This window comes from Amblyomma americanum, chromosome 11 (assembly GCF_052857255.1).
Source record: "Amblyomma americanum isolate KBUSLIRL-KWMA chromosome 11, ASM5285725v1, whole genome shotgun sequence".
Classification (NCBI taxonomy): domain Eukaryota; kingdom Metazoa; phylum Arthropoda; class Arachnida; order Ixodida; family Ixodidae; genus Amblyomma; species Amblyomma americanum.
In genome coordinates this window covers 19,647,589-19,663,448 of record NC_135507.1, presented here as the reverse complement: position 1 = coordinate 19,663,448, position 15,860 = coordinate 19,647,589, and the positions used below count along the sequence as shown (strand labels likewise).

Below are 15,860 nucleotides of genomic sequence, written 5' to 3'. Positions count from 1 at the left end.
CACATTCTCAGTATGTCACGCCACAAATGCCGAAGGAGTTCGCCAACACTTCCCGCGTCCCTCGGGAAAGTAACGGCCGTTCGCCTTTACGACCACGTTCGGCGACTGCGCTGAGAGGCGCGTAACTCCGAGGAATCGCCGTTAGAGTACGCCCAGCTAGACAGGACTAGGTTGTCCCTTCAGCGAGTGAACTCAACGCACGCTGCTTGCTCCCTTCTGGGGGACATACGGAGGGTACGTTTTAGTGCCGCTTGAATCGCGTTTCTACGCGTGTTTCTACGGTACGCCAACCCTAAGACAACAAACAGCGCTGTGCCCCGACCGTACAGGTCCGGAGAAAAAAGGACGATACGGTTTACGCTTGCGGATAAGACTGAAAACTGCGAACCCTGTCTCCTGCACTCTAAGCATGAACATACATACATGCGAGTAAAAAGGGTGGACAGCTCACTCTTTTTACTTAGAGTGTGTTGATTTTTTTTTTCATATGCAATCCTCCTCCGATGCTCAATGGTCCCCTTCAGTGACTTATCTCTCTTATAAAACTTAATTCTCCTTTCCATTTTCTAACCTCTCATCTTTAGCCATAACATATGCTGACCGCCCGGTTCGTTGACAATACTTTATAATAATAATAATTGGTTTTTGAAGGAAAGTAAATGGCGCAGTATCTGTCTCATATATCGTTGGACACCTGAACCGCACCATAAGGGAAGGGATAAGGGAGGGAGTGAAAGAAGAAAGGAAGAGAGAGGTGCCGTAGTGGAGGGCTCCGGAATAATTTCGACCACCTGGGGATCTTTAACATGCACTGACATCGCACAGCACACGGGCGCTTTAGCGTTTTTTCTCCATAAAAACGCAGCCGCCGCGGTCGGGTTCGAACCCGGGAACTCCGGATCAGTAGTCGAGCGCCCTGACCACTGAGCCACCGCGGCGGGTGACAATACTTTAGGGCAGATACGTGTTGTCGACAGAAGCGGTCCGCACCCCCCGAGCAGGTGTGCAAGTTGGGCTTGTCTCTCGAGCTCCAAGGCGCCATAATGTGTGCACCTACTACCAACACTGCCACGGAAAAAACTTGCCTTCTTCTTGTCTTCCATGTAACTGCCCTTTTGCAAGTTTTCCTGTACCAAGGCAGGCCAGTAAACCAGCACATTTTTGTATTATTTAAATTACTGTCGAATATCTACGTATGTAGATATATTTTGTATATGTGCGTTATGTGGATATGTGCAATACATAGTATGTATGTAGTATGTATGTATGTACAGTACTCACGGATTGAAATAGGACATTCGGAGCGCTAGCCTTGCAGTGCCACGCAGGCATGTGGTAAACCACAGGCCGGCTGATTGGCTACTGGAAGGAACAATTCTGCTTTGTAGATGTTCTCCCTCTCACGCCATACCACAATGCACCACCTTGGTTCCATGAGCGTCTACGGGCGGCGCTCCATGAAGCGACGGCCACGCGCTCCGAATGTCCTATTTCAATCCGTGAGTACTGTACATTATACATTCATACATACTATGTATTACACATATCCACATAACGCATATATATGTGTGTGTGTGTGTGTGTGTGTGTGTGTGTGTGTGTGTGTGTGTGTGTGTGTGTGTGTGTGTGTGTGTGTGTGTGTGTGTGTGTGTGTGTGTGTGTGTGTGTGTGTGTGTGTGTGTGTGTGTGTGTGTGCAATTAACATATCAGGCCAACGGCAACCACTACAGCAGCACAGCAGCAGTGCATCTCAAAGGGCGACAAAGAGGTGCAGTCCAGAAACTTTAAAATGTTTATGTTACGCTAGAATTTGTATTCGCTGTATGGTCGAGCCCTGATTTAACACTTCTTGACGGGCTAGCTCGCTCCCTACTTTCACAAAGAGCTGCGCTCAAGTGACGACGATAGTCCTTCGCCGTCCAGCCAGCTTCGCCATTCTATGTTTTTAACTGGAGTTTTATACATGTCCCTAGCGAAAATTTTTGTTGATTTCCATGCCGACTGCCGGTAAAATTCTGGCGAGGGTTTATTTATTCAAAAAAAAAAGTTCAATCCCCGCTGACCTCGCTAGAGTGCTAAAACCGCTTGGAGGGAAAGCCTAATTACCAGTAAAATTCTGAGTTTCTTGTTTTCGTATCTCTCATTGTAGATTAATGCGCACTGCGAAAGCAATTATAAGGAGTAATCAGACTTCCTCGCAGCTGCAACGCTGTTTCCTCCTTTCTTTTTCTTTCTTTCATTTCCTTCCTTCCTGCCGTTCTTTCTTTCTATTAATTGTTCCTTTCGTTTTGTCGTCTTTCGTTGCAAAGTCAGGACGAAAATAATGATGATGAAATTGAAATAAAAAATAACAGGGTTGCCTTGACAGTGCTTATCACGTGTTTCCCTAATGCACTGCGTAACTTCTATTTTTTTTCTTTTCACCATTCGCAGGAACCGGTTCAAGCAAGAGCATCCGTCCGAAGGAACAGACTTGGGGCGAAAAACTTGGATTTGTTTCTCGATACAGCTGACCATATTCCCTTCTCCACTCAACAAAACTTTCTCCGCTATTGAACCAGCTATCAAGCGACAAGAAGCGTTTCCGTGTCGACAATCTTATCGCGAAGTGCCCTCGGAGTAGATCACACGATAATCAGCCGATCATAAGAGCTCAACAGGGCTGCTGCATTCGATTTAGATCGTCGGCAGTTTGGAAACAATCAGCGTTCAACAAGACTCGTCGCTAAGCAGTAGTTAGTCAACACGTTATCACAATACAAAGACAATATAAGGTGTTCATAGAAGATAAGACAGGAAGAACTGATTGCCAAAGCTCTATTCTAGTAATTCAATACGGGAAGCAGTAAACTTAATCGATTTTGCACCAGTTCGACGCTCGAGTCACTGCCGTGCTGCATTGGCATTCAATCATTCGGTAAACAAAACTAATTGCAAAAACAAGAAAAACGCAGGAACACGACTCGGAGTAAAGACAGTTTATCTCGGGAGCCACCATGGAGCTAGATACCGAAATTTAAAACGAATCTAGATATCAGCTTTTCATAACAGCATTCTCCGCGCTAAAAATCCAAAGTGAATGGGCGTTAGTGCGATGTAATTTCTTATTGCGAGTTTGCGCTGTTAGTAATTGTTAACCGACACTGTATTGGGTCGCCACTTTGGACTTGACCAACCACATATCTGCTAGGAAAAAAGCAATACATCTCCACTCCAACGCAAAACAAGACCCGTATTTGAAACAAGCACAGCAGATTCCAAGGCTAGCAAAAAAAAAATATCTTTTTAAACCTCAGTGTCAAGCACTAAGGCCTTCCTTCTTGGGGACCACAAATAGAATGCCTGCAGGGACTCGCCGGTGACTATCCGCTATGCTCAGCGCAGATCGGATGCACTGAATAGAGGCCTGCTAAAGCAAGTCGCTTATCTTGATCAAAGCTCAAGACACGGACCACAGCAAGCTTTTACAAAATATTACGTAGAACGCAGTCACACTCTTTCTGGCACTGACGACAGGCCACATAAGCTTCAGCGAGGTTAGTTCCATCATCACAAGACATGCTTTATATTAGCTGCATTCAGTGTTAGTTTTAACTCCCAGAGTTCGGATAGCCCAAATTAAAGCGTTCAAATTGATGCAGAAAGAAACGCGGGCGAAATCGGCTCACTTAGGGTTAGTCAAGGATCCATAGATTTACCTTAAACAGCATCCTAACCATCGCAAAACAGCATCAGACCCAGGAAACCTCGAGGTTAGTTGATATATCGTGTACCCAGACGCAACCTCAACGTTTAAAAAAAGCTCGAAACACTTCACACTGTAGCTATAAGCCTTGGCTGCACAAAAAGCACTGCCGACTCGCCCATGTAAGAAGATGACCAAGACATATCGACAAACCGGACGTACGTGAACAGCGTCGCGCTGGCCGCGCCTTATAAGGCCACGTCAAGCAGCTGAGTACAGTTGGCAAGACGACCAACCCTAATCCTCGAGTCAATCACCTATCGATAGAAGATCAGCGCCTCCAGGCGCCTGTAGTGCATCACTGTTGTACCACAAGGCCATGAACAGTGTAGCTGTAATGTACATCTTGTGGATAAAAACATCCACTGATGATGTTTTTTCAGCAAGGTACGGAAGGCACTGAGGTCCAAAGAAGGGCTGAGCTATAGGACAAAGGGAAGCTTTTGCCTTAAGCTCGAAACTTGAGGCATATGGCTCAAGACTTGGTCTGAAAGAGCACCAAGTTTGAGAGTACTTAGTTGGGAATCTGTTAAGTCGTTCCAGAATTCGTAGTAGCACACACACAAAACACAGACACGCCCACCGAAGGATACAAAGCTAGACGGCACAATTCCAAACAGAGCGCTGCGCGAAGCCTTCCGACTCGGCATGAGGAACTAGACCACTGGAATCGCTTCTTAAATAAAGTCCGTGAAGAAGTGACCATTCTCCACAAATCAGCTTCTAATCTTGGCCTTAATTTCCCAGCAAAGCCGCTCAGTTTCACGAGTGCTAAAGTTAAGTAGGCAAAAGGACTTGAAGACAGGCACTGGCTTAAGGAAATGAGCTTCTGGAATTCAGACACAATGACCAGGACGAGTTCTACCTATCTTTAAAGATTGAGCCTCAGGCTTCGTATCAGAAAGGGTCAGTTCTGCTTCCGAGGCAAGAGGCAAGGCGACTTGAAAGGAAGCCAGTTAGAGACAGGCTTCGAGCGGAGTAAGGGTACGGGTCTGTGGGCTCGACGCGCGGAGACGCCGTCGAATGGCTCCGGTGCAGCCTCGAAGCGTCCAGCGCGGACCTCCATCCTCAGCCATAGACGTGCACTGCCACAACATGACTCGGCTGCTGCTCTCGCTGACGGCCAACCTCTCGTCTTCCTCCTCACCCTCGTCGAACGGGTCGCGTGGCCCGGAGGACGACCTGTGGTCCGGTGCCTCGGCCACGGGGTCACCCGCGGTCGACGACCGAGAGTCCGAGGCGAGCCAGCGCCAGGCCCTGCTCTACATCGTGGTGGTGCTGTTCTTCTACTCATTCGGCATCGGGTTCATGATGATACGCTACATGCGCCAGGAGGCCAAGGAACAGGAGGAGTGCAAGATGTACCGCAGGTCAGCACATTCGGCTCCTCGTACGTTTCTAGCAGTAATTGTGTCGAGGCTAGGCGCAACGTAGCATTCACAATGGCTGTCGTAGCTCGTCTAAGCAAAGACAGCTTGCGTACTGGTCAAAATGTAGCGTTGGGGTCATTGCTTCCGTATTTTATTAATGTGCTGGCATTAGAAGGGTCTGAAGGGTCTGTGCAAGCGGATACGACAACTGCCGTCTGTCAGTAGCCAGTGGAAAGTGCACGAACGAACTTACTACACTACCTACCTATACGAACTTGGATATAACGACCCATAGCTTGCCACCTCGGGTATAAAGAGGTTTAGTGCCTTAACCTCAGATATACCGGACCTAAATACACCACTTCGGTTATAACGGACTTTCATGTCTGGACCTCGAATATAAAGAACCCGAGTTTACTAACACGGATATAGCGGAATTCAGTGTGTCATGCCCAGATACAACGAACGTTTATCTTCTAACGCATTCAAACGACCCACCGAGGATTGCCTAAGGGTTTTTCACATGTGAAGTTCCCGGGCGAGACTGGTTCATCACTTGGACAGTCTTTTGGAACTCGTGGGCGTGTAATGGCTAGCAGACATATGAACCATGTGAATGCATCCGTATGGATGTATGTATTGGCTAATGAACACGCTAAATGTCATTTCCCGCGAGACTTCCGTCGATAAGACTGGTCAAGCTGTGCTCTTACGGTGTCCTACAGGCACGCGGGTCCTCGTTCAAATTGGTTTTGAGGAATGGAAATGACGCAGTAATTGTCTCGCATATCTCGGTGGACACCCGAAACGCGCCGTGAGGGAAGGGATAAAGGAGGGAGTGAAAGAAGAAAGGAAGAAAGAGGTGCCGTAGTGGAGGGCTCCGGAATAATTTAATTTCGATTACCTGGGGATCTTTAACGTGAACTGACATCGCACAGCACACGGGCGCATTTTGCGTTTCGCCTCCATCAAAACGCGGCCGGGTTCGAACACGGGTACTCCGATCAGTAGACGAGCGCCTTAGCCACGTTAAGGATCCCCAGGTGGTCAAAATTATACAGGAGCCCTCCACTACGGCACTTCTTTCTTCCTTCACTTCCTCCTTTATACCTTCCCTTACGGCACGGTTCGGGTGTCGGCCGATATGTGAGGCAGATACTGCGCCATTTCCTTTCCCTAAAAACCAATTTTCATTTCCAATTTTCTGAGCCACAGCGGCGGCTGCGTTTTTATGGAGGAGAAACGCTAAGGCGCCCGTGTGCTGTGCGATGTCAGTGCACGTTAAAGATCCCCAGGTGGTCGAAATTATTCCGGAGCCCTCCACTACGGCACCTCTCTTCCTTTCTTCTTTCACTCCCTCTTTTACCCTTCCCTTACGGCGCGGTTCAGGTGTCCAACGATATATGAGACAGATACTGCGCCATTTCCTTTCCCCCCATAACCAATTACAATTATATATGAGCCACCGCGGCGGGCATGCTTGAGGTGGCGTGCGGCGAAGTTCGCAAGAGTTAAGGCAGAACGAGAAACTCCTCTTCGATGCTCGTACAATCGGCGTCAAATGGAATGCCAACAGCGGCGCGCGTGAAGAATTCCATTTTACGCTGTCTGCCTGTCGTCATCAGAGATATGCACACGCATCCGGTTTGCGATAGTTTTCCTTCTGTTCTTCTTGACGTTAGTTTTCTTGCTTTGTCACTGGAGCGCCCCGTGCATTTTTTTCCACCTATCATGAATTGCGCACCGCGGTATCGCCGGCGGCCACGGCTGTGGACAGCGTGGATGAAGCGAGCACTCTTAGCTCCCTGGCCTGCAGCGCTTTGATTTTGCATCTATACGCGGCGTGCTATCAGCGTCTGGTTGCGCAGTGAACGAATAAAGGCCGACCGATAGCGTGAATCAAGACCAGAACGAAGGGTTCTTTTCGCGTCGCGATACTCCATATGCTGGTCATTGCATTAAAGCAGTCTCACCTCATATATGGCAAGTCGGCACGCACACGTGGCAGGAAGGGCACGTCTGGTGTTGTCGCTTCTCCAAATTCGCTCACAGGGGTCCCAATGAGTTGACAACGTTGACTCGTCAGGGGACATCAAGCAGCACCAGTTCTCCGTAGACCCCGATGTATGGTCTCAAGAAAACAAGCCTTGCTTTTCTATTTGCTTCCGAGACCGCTGGATTCTGCAACGGTACACGGCTTCACAAAACAGCCTCGTGTAGACGACGCCTAATGGTTGACGTGCTGGCACACAATTTAAAAGTGCCGTTTACCCAACGAGCCGCAATGATGGGTGTCTGCTGCAGCGGCCACAATAAGTAGGACTTCACCTTTGTAGGCAGTCATGCTGTCTGTGCCCACGGGGCAAGTTTCCGAGCAGTCCCTCATCGCAGAATGTCTGGAAAATTCTGGGAATTGTGGACAGTGGACGACCCATTTCCTTTGCACTGACGCGCCGATCCACACCGTGAGGGCAAAGAGAAACGATTCGCGCTTTCTTTTCGGGCCGCACGCTGACGCGTGAATGTTCGATTCCGGGGTTCAGCTTTTCTAGTGGCGATAAAGCTGCGCCCACCAGAAACAAGCTATTAAGGAACTGTCGCGTCGGACGCCGACCGCAAACCGACCGGTCTTTTTCACTGCTCGCATCGCAACCAGACGCTGATAACAGCACGACGACGATGGAAGCGAAATGAAAGCGCTGCGCAGGCCGGGGAGCTTAGAGCGCTCGCTTCATCCACGCGGGCCACAGTCGGTGCCACCAGCGAAACCGCCCTGAGCAAATTAAGATCGGTGGAAAGTGTGACTGTGCCGCTCCAGTGGCAAACCGAGACAATGAAGGTCAAAGAAAATAGGAGCAAAACTATCAATAACCGGATTAGCGCGCCTCTCTCTGATGGCGACAGCCAGACGCAGTCACGCGCTCCGCTGGTAGCATTCCGATTGATGTGATATTAAATGACGGAAAGCTTGCCGACCTGGCCGCATCCTCGACAAGTTCAAGAAATAGGCTGTTAGCGCTGTAGTGCGTCCGTGCGACTACACGCTTCTGTGACAGGCAGCAGACAAGAAAGCAGGGAAGTGGCTATGCCATATGTGAAGGAAACGTGTACAGTCTTCGAATAACTGCAGTCTAACAGATGTCAAGAAAAATACTACGAGCATTTCATGTCTAAAATGCGCACAGCACATTACTCTCGGGCCTTTACCGTATTTTAGGCATTTATATACTCGTGCTCAACCATATTTATGCCCTCCACCGCTTTATCTGTAGGTTTATAATTAGTTGCGTCACCCTCTGCTGACAGCTCCAAGTTATCTTAAATAACATGGCAGATTAAAGTGAGCAAGGCGTCACCACGCTGTAGGCGATCGAGTTACTGCAAGCTGCAGATTGCTGGGAACTCCGATATCTTTCCCACAAATTTAGTTCAGAGTAAGATCTTTAGTTTTTACTTGCAACACTCTTCATAACCAAGCCAACCAAAACTTTATTTTTGTAGCGATAGCTACATTACGGTAGCATTTAGAGCCTTCAGCGTGGCTGCGCTGCCACCCTGTCACGTGGTGCGGAGCAGCTGCCGGCGCCGTGGCTGATCACGCGGTTCGTCACGTGGCCAAGTTCCACTCGGCCAGCTGTAGCTATCGCATCACTCCAGGTTTAACCAGAGCAAAACCACCGCCAATTTTCTTTTCAAGGCCAAGAATTTAAGATGCATTCTTATTGCGTGCATAATTCCCATCTCCAAAGCAAAGATCTCGGCACATATAATGTCCGGAACACAATGTTCTCGTGTCAGCCTTTATCAGTCTTGAACTCTACAACTTTATTTAGCAAAACATGAACACTTGTGGCAATTTTCTGTGTCCAGGTACATCAACGCGGCGCACGAGCAGTACCTGAACGCCACGAACCGAGCGCGCCTGGCAAACCGGCTGGCGCTCCAGGCCCTGAACACTGTCAACGCCATACCGCAAACAACCCACGTAGGCTCCAAAGTGACGTTCGTATGACGGCCGGCCAGGGCCTTCTTCTAGAAGACTTCCCGGCATCACTAGACTAAACTGGACCGCTGCTCTTCAACAACACCAGAAGCAGGCCACACTGTCTGGTGGGCTAGAAGTCCCGGAGCCTACAGCCAATTGCCGGGAAGTTGGAAGATGGCCTGCATGGTTTTCTCGTCGGCTTTGGACACTGGCCTGGCCGGTGTTCTTCGAGGACTCCTCAAATACTAAAATATGAGCGACACATCACCAAGAGTCTTTTATCAACGGTTATCAACTTGAGACAGATGACTCGGAAGACCCAATACGGAGCTGCAGGCCCCAAGACGAGCGTCGTTCGTTTACTACTCCACATTCACAGTGAAGATGCACACATCCTGTACACTTAGAGACAAACGCAGCTGTGTGAACGGCAAGCTGTCACACCCATCATTTTGTCGGCTCTCTCTCCGAGTGATCACTTTTGTGTGAAGTGCACGATCGATCAAAGGCATGGATGCCAGTGCTGTGGACAGTCTAGTGCACCGAATTCGCCCTGGTTCTCGGCGTTGTGCGCAATTACGTAAAAACCCCGAGACACCTGCCGGCGACGCAGTTTGTTCCGCGCCACAGGCAAAGCCTCGTTGAAGTTGTTGCATTCCAACTTTGTCGTGAAAATCTGACCCCTTGCACACTCAGCTGGTGGTTTTGCACTGCATACACATGCTGTTCCCAAAAAAAAGCAACATTTTTGTCATAGTGGCATCAATGTTTTGAAGGGTATGCCATTGCACTTGGTCAGCGAAGATATCTGAGGAGCGTTTAAGAATCTGTATACATTTTTGACACTCACGCTTCTGTGTTGCATATAGTATTTTGTCCACTTGTGTCGAAAGCATACACTGTTAATACATTCCGCATGCTTTCAGTCCTCCCGTGCTTAGCAGCTTCAGTGTAACTTGTACTTTACGAATTGTGTCAACCATGAGCTGAAGACCATTTTAGTGGAGTTTTAGCATATCGGAGACGTCTAGTTCTCACGTGACATCACGAGCGCCATCTTTGGAGACTGTGGCTAGCTTCCAGTGTACGCGGGAACCGGTTGACAATGGGCGGGTAAACACCAAGGCTTTCGCTGCGCTTTCAGGACCCAGAGATGGTGACAGCTATGACGTCGCTGAAAACTATGTATTATCGTATATGCCTACTTTAATCCGCTACAGATCTCCACTAATACGTTTCCACTATGCTAATACTCTCTTCTTCTGGTCCTTGCGGGTGCAGAAACCTTGATCTATTAAAACTGAACATTTGTAACTGGGCCATCCCCCAGTTGGAGTGCGGTGCTTTAGTAGAGCTGTACAAAAATACCATACCAATGTTTTTCGTTGGTCTGCGTGATGTGTGGAAACATGTCTGCAAGGCACCGTTGAGAACAGTTCACAGACATGTTTTGCTAGCAGCCGAAAGCTTCAAACTTGCTTATGCCCGTTGACAGAGACCGAAATGGCCTATACGTAAATCGACAGTGGTGACATAGCAAACAGGGCTTAGCAGTTTCCTAAGTTAACTACCTATATCCATTCGTTTTCATGTAATTACCTCCAACAGCTCATTACTTCTTCCACAAATTTTAGCTTCTTGTGAGAAAGTATATAACATCTCATAGAACCCACTCCGAAATTTAAAGACCTGTGCTGACCACTAAAGTTGTTCTTGGCGCTATTCGGCCATTGCTGTTTATGAGTCATAAAATTTCAACATCAACTTCATATCTTCTTCAAATATCTATGCTGCATATTCCTGCACAGTCAGGCCTTAAAGGGAACACTGCACAGTTGTGGCTGGTGGCACGACTCCATCAGAGCAGTACCTAAGGATCAGCTATATTAGTTACGTTAGGTGCCATGTGCTTAAGGAGCTTAGGCTACCACTCACAAAACACGAAACTTTGCTGACTGAAACAAGCTATCCGCTTTGAAATGTCACAGCTGAAATGTTTGTTAAAGGCAGAGGACTGACCGCACACACGCACCTCGCAACCTATTGTCAGCGGAAAGATGCGCTTTACATGGCAAGACGCCTCGAACACCTTATTCGTGCACCTCGCGTTTAATTTCCATGGCAATAAATCGCATTAAGTGGGATTTTACAAGCATAAGGCCATCCTCCATATCAGTGATTTATCAAGATTATGTCCTTGGAAGCCATCTTTATATAGACATATCTGTCTAGTGTTCACCCAGAGTTGTTACTCACACCAGCAGTAAAATACACAGCCTTTGAAACAAGAACACCAGGCATAAAAGCACAGGATCCATTTAAAATAAGCCAATTTCACTTACTCTCAGAACCATTCAGGCGTCCTTTAGAGCCCAGGTTACAATACTTCTAGTACATCTGCTTCGAGCTAACGGTCCCATATGGTGCATTTTATACAGGCAAGTGGGTGTGCCGCACGAAGTCACGATGCCACATGTCTTGAAGTGAGGGACAAAACAAAAAACCGAGGGGCCATAGAGTATGCGGAACGTTGTATCCATGCATTTCCGCTGACCAACCAGACCACAAGCACCAGCCGTGCCATAGGGGACTGAACATGAACATTGTATACCATGACACAGCATACTTAGCCCTGCTTTTTGGATGTGTATCTACTTCCGCTTGACAGTGTTTGTAAATTTCGTCAAATATGCGTCAACAAGACCTCAGTGAATGGGCTGTGTGAAATATATGACGCATGTACAGAAGAAAAAAGGTAGCTGACAGGCTTGATAATCGTGAACGCTGGGCACTGCCGTTGACTCGTTGGCCGTGCCAAGAGGTGACGTCATCCTATCGTCGAAGAAGCTGTGGCATCAGTCTAAGCATGCTACCGTTTGTTGTGCGCGGAATTTTGCGGATCTTGTATACCCCGCTCTAACTGCGTGCACACTGGAACAAGTTTATTGAATTTATGGCATATTTTGACAGAGCCCAATGAATTGAGCACAGTATACATATCATGACTCTGGATGTATGTACATATATACAAATGCAGACAGAGGAATAAATCCGTTTAAACTGTTACTGAGCGGTGTTTTGCATTTGCATGTGTGACGAGTGTGATGAACGTTCGTTGTGAAACCACGAACGAACGACTCCCATCAGAATAAAAAAAACTGCCTGTCATTACACTTGCCCAATACAGAGAGATTTAACATAGTGCAATCCACTACCACGATCCCCTTGCGCAAGGACCCAACTACGGCTGCAGAGTTGTGTGCCCACACCTGGCCTTTCACTGCCATCTGCGCATGCGCAATTTGCGACTTGAGGAACCGAATTGCGCTATGATAAGTTTCAACACCTTAATTGGCCATCTCGTTAAACAATTATGACAAAACAATTTTTTTTTCCTTGAATAAATACTCGGGGGAAAAATCGCTGTGAAACAAGCAGTGACGTCATATCCCACACATAGTTTATTCTTCCATTGACTACGCTTTCGTTCGGCTCTATATACACACAAACGCAGGTCCAAGAACATGTCACGGCAAACAAAAATATATATGCAATTTCAGTGCATATGGCTCTAAATATACTGCAAGCTGAGTCTTAAATCAAGGCACAACACAACTGGCTTGAAAATGAAGTTTCAGCGACAAAGGCTTTGCAAGGTTTCAAAACCACTCCTTCAAACACGATTGATAATGCACCTGGTTGCTTTTCTGTCAGCTCTTGAGTACCCGGCGATGCCGGCTAAAAAACCTCTACGCCACACCTTCGCTGGAGCTCAAATTTCATATGGTTAAGGCATTGTAAAGTCTGCTTCCAATAAGGACTCCTTGGACGCCGCCATTATTGCTCGTTAGTCTGCTGTGTGCAACTGGCACTAGAACGGTGGAAGCGGCAGCGGAACCGGTTTGCAGCAGTCCACAGAGGAGGTATTTCAAAACGTCCCTCCCTCGGTGTAAAGGTCTTATATCAGGTTCGACCGCACGGTAGAAATCAAAAAGCCTGGTACTCAAAGAAATGTATAAGGTTCAGGTAGCCCTAGGCCTACAAAAATATGCTGCCATCTTCCAGGAAGGTGTAAAACATAAGAATATGGCGACATAATTACATTAATCAGTTGTTTTCAGGAATACTAGCGTTTGACCCATAGACGACAATAGTGCCTTAGGTATTTTCGTCGACGGAATAAGGTAGGCAATGCGTTAGCGTATGAAGTAGACAACAAAAAAATTCCACTTCTGAGCAAAATTTCAGCGCCAAAGAACCAGCGGCATAGAATTTTTTATAGGTGCCGGAATTAACACGCAGGTTGCTGTACTGCACTGCACATTTCAAAAGAAAGGAGGAAAAACAGGCAGTGTATCCATCCATGTCAGCGCTGCACGCCGTTCAGTCGACAACAGGGGAGGTGGTTGGCACATAATGGTGGAAAACAGCGCAAAATGGACGAGCCACAAAACATAGAAGGCACCACATGCACCGATTTTAAACTTAACTAAATAGGCCCATTGGGCTTCTGAGCCAATAAACCTTAAAGGGGCTGTGAAAGCGGGTCTAAACAAAGATGCGATGTGCCTAGGATGTTAAAGGACGCCACTTCACAAATATCCTCCAGCAAGAAATTTTTAGGTGTGATTTGTGGAAGCTGAGTTATCTGTAGTCAAAATTTGAATTTCCGCATCTTCGCGCCTTTCCCTCTCCTCTCGTCACTTTTTGCACGCTCCTCCGCCAACCCTTCGCACTCGCCTTGCCCCCCCCCCCCCCCCCCCTTCCCCCCCGCCGGCTGCTGACGCATGCGAACCAATGCTAGCAGTCTGCTGCTGATGTAACGAGCACGGATTCAGGCAAAAAGCCCAGCACAGCACCACAGGTCGCCACTAGGCGTGGAAGCGGGAGTTTTAAAAATTATATCGTAAATGATCGGCTTGCTTTTGAGGTCTTGTATGCGACATGAATGCTCCTCGGCCTGTACTCTCCATAATGAGAGCATTTTATAGACAATCTCAAACACCCTTTTCAGGGACCTTTTAATGAACCCTTTTCTAGCAGCGTTCTGCACATGCGGCAAGTCTCCTCATCCACCATTTTGGACAGAATCTACCAGCGAAAATGGCTGCATGCAGTTTTCCACAAGCACTAGGTCTTGTGCGACCACGACGCAATGAACTACGGGAAAATAATTATATGCAGTGCTAGCATCTTAGAGGTACATGCAGGTGTGTGCATGGCCCACACGAAACCAGGCTTGGGAAGATGACACAGTCTCTTTTGCCAGCATTTTTTAATAGAATATTGAACAAAGTTTGAACGGATACTGTATGAATTTCTGAACAGATAACATGCAGCTCCGAGAACATACAGTGAAGCAAATGTGTCCACAGATGACTCGCACCTGTCTGCTCTCCCTAGACGGAGACAGCACTGCACTTAATCATTGCCTGAAAGGACGCCCACCCTTCCATTGTAAAGGAATTTTTTGCAGAAGCAGCAGAGACCATAGCTGGCCTAGCACGCCTAGCTCACCTGGAGGCCGCTAGAGATATCTGACACTGGAAGAAGGTTCATTGGCTGTCTGGCTTTCCCAGAAGTGATTGCGGGAGAATAGTGGCTCGGCACACACGACGTCAGGGGCCTAAGTCAAACCATTTAACTGCAAGTGCAACACAGTTGCTGTGCTGAGCCCAATAGGTAGAGAAGCGTCCTCAAAGTTCAGCGTCCAAAAGGCACTCAGTGCTGGCACTGAGCAAAACCACAGCCGTTGATTTGAAATAAAAAGCTTAGGAGTTGGCTACATACGCACAAGTCCTAAGCTTGCAACCCAAACAGGAGCAAACTGAAGCGTCAAACTTCAGTTAAGTCACCGAAAATTTTCCATGAATGGTTTATGTACAGTTACCAGCAAGGGTTTACTTTGTATCGATACCATGGAGAATGTGCATGTTCCTTCATAAGTGCGAGCATTTCAGGCAAATTGGCTCGCATGTCTGCAACAAAATAATTTTTCTCTCTAAACATAAACTTTAGCTACTGTCTCTGTCCACATTTTAAATCCTTTCCAATTCCTAACCGTCATGTAGGTTTGCTCCACTGTGGCAATTATTGGCTGAATAATTCAATGCACTCAGTCGACGCTACAACCTCTCATCTACTGTAGAAACTGCCAAACACATCAGATTACCACAAGGACAAAAATAAAAAGTGCAATGGTGGTCCTCTAGCTGTTCAGTCTAATTTCTTTCACCATCACATATCCAGGTGTCCCATGTTTAACAAACTGAATTATCGCTATTTCCTGAAAGCCTAACACTTTGCGAGTGAAAGGGATCTCACTTAATTGGTATGCTTGCATAATCTCTAGCTGACAGTGCATCGAAGCTGCACTCGATCTTGTTCTATTTTTCTAAGCGAAAGGCCTCAGTGTTTCTCATTGCCTGTACATGCAACCAATTAGCTACACGACACCGACAATTAAAAACAGAAGAGTTACACTAACTGCAGCAAATGTGTACTCTGCACTGTGCAGTCATCTACTCACAAGCAAGGAAGATTACATTGCTCCAGCGCCTTTAGGGTTTGAAAAGCAGAAAACACATTCACACCCACAAGGCGAACCTCTCACTTTGGGCGTAGCACACATGCGGAATGTATCCGGATATCTGTGCATGTACTGATATGCATCGAGTGGAGACGACAAAAGAGAACCAAAATACGTCGCTTCAATAGTGCCGTGACTTAAGTACGTGCAGCACGCATAACATCGAATGTT

The 15,860-nt window shown here is 47.4% G+C and overlaps 2 protein-coding genes across 2 annotated transcripts in view; one reads left to right on the top strand and one right to left on the bottom strand.

The window, feature by feature from the left end:
* Positions 1-7,635, bottom strand: part of LOC144110132 (molybdate-anion transporter-like) — a 79,277-nt gene extending 71,642 nt beyond the window's left edge. Inside the window, exon 1 of the mRNA XM_077642960.1 lies at positions 7,089-7,635. The gene's annotated coding sequence lies outside the window, so the exon portion shown is untranslated. The remainder of the gene's footprint in view (positions 1-7,088) is intronic.
* Positions 1-12,167, top strand: part of LOC144110133 (uncharacterized) — a 47,263-nt gene extending 35,096 nt beyond the window's left edge. The window contains exons 2-3 of the mRNA XM_077642961.1: positions 2,434-5,115; positions 8,986-12,167. Coding sequence (XP_077499087.1) covers positions 4,769-5,115; positions 8,986-9,127 — 489 coding nt within the window. The 5' untranslated portion in view covers positions 2,434-4,768 and the 3' untranslated portion in view covers positions 9,128-12,167. The remainder of the gene's footprint in view (positions 1-2,433; positions 5,116-8,985) is intronic.
* The last annotated feature ends 3,693 nt before the right edge of the window (positions 12,168-15,860 follow it).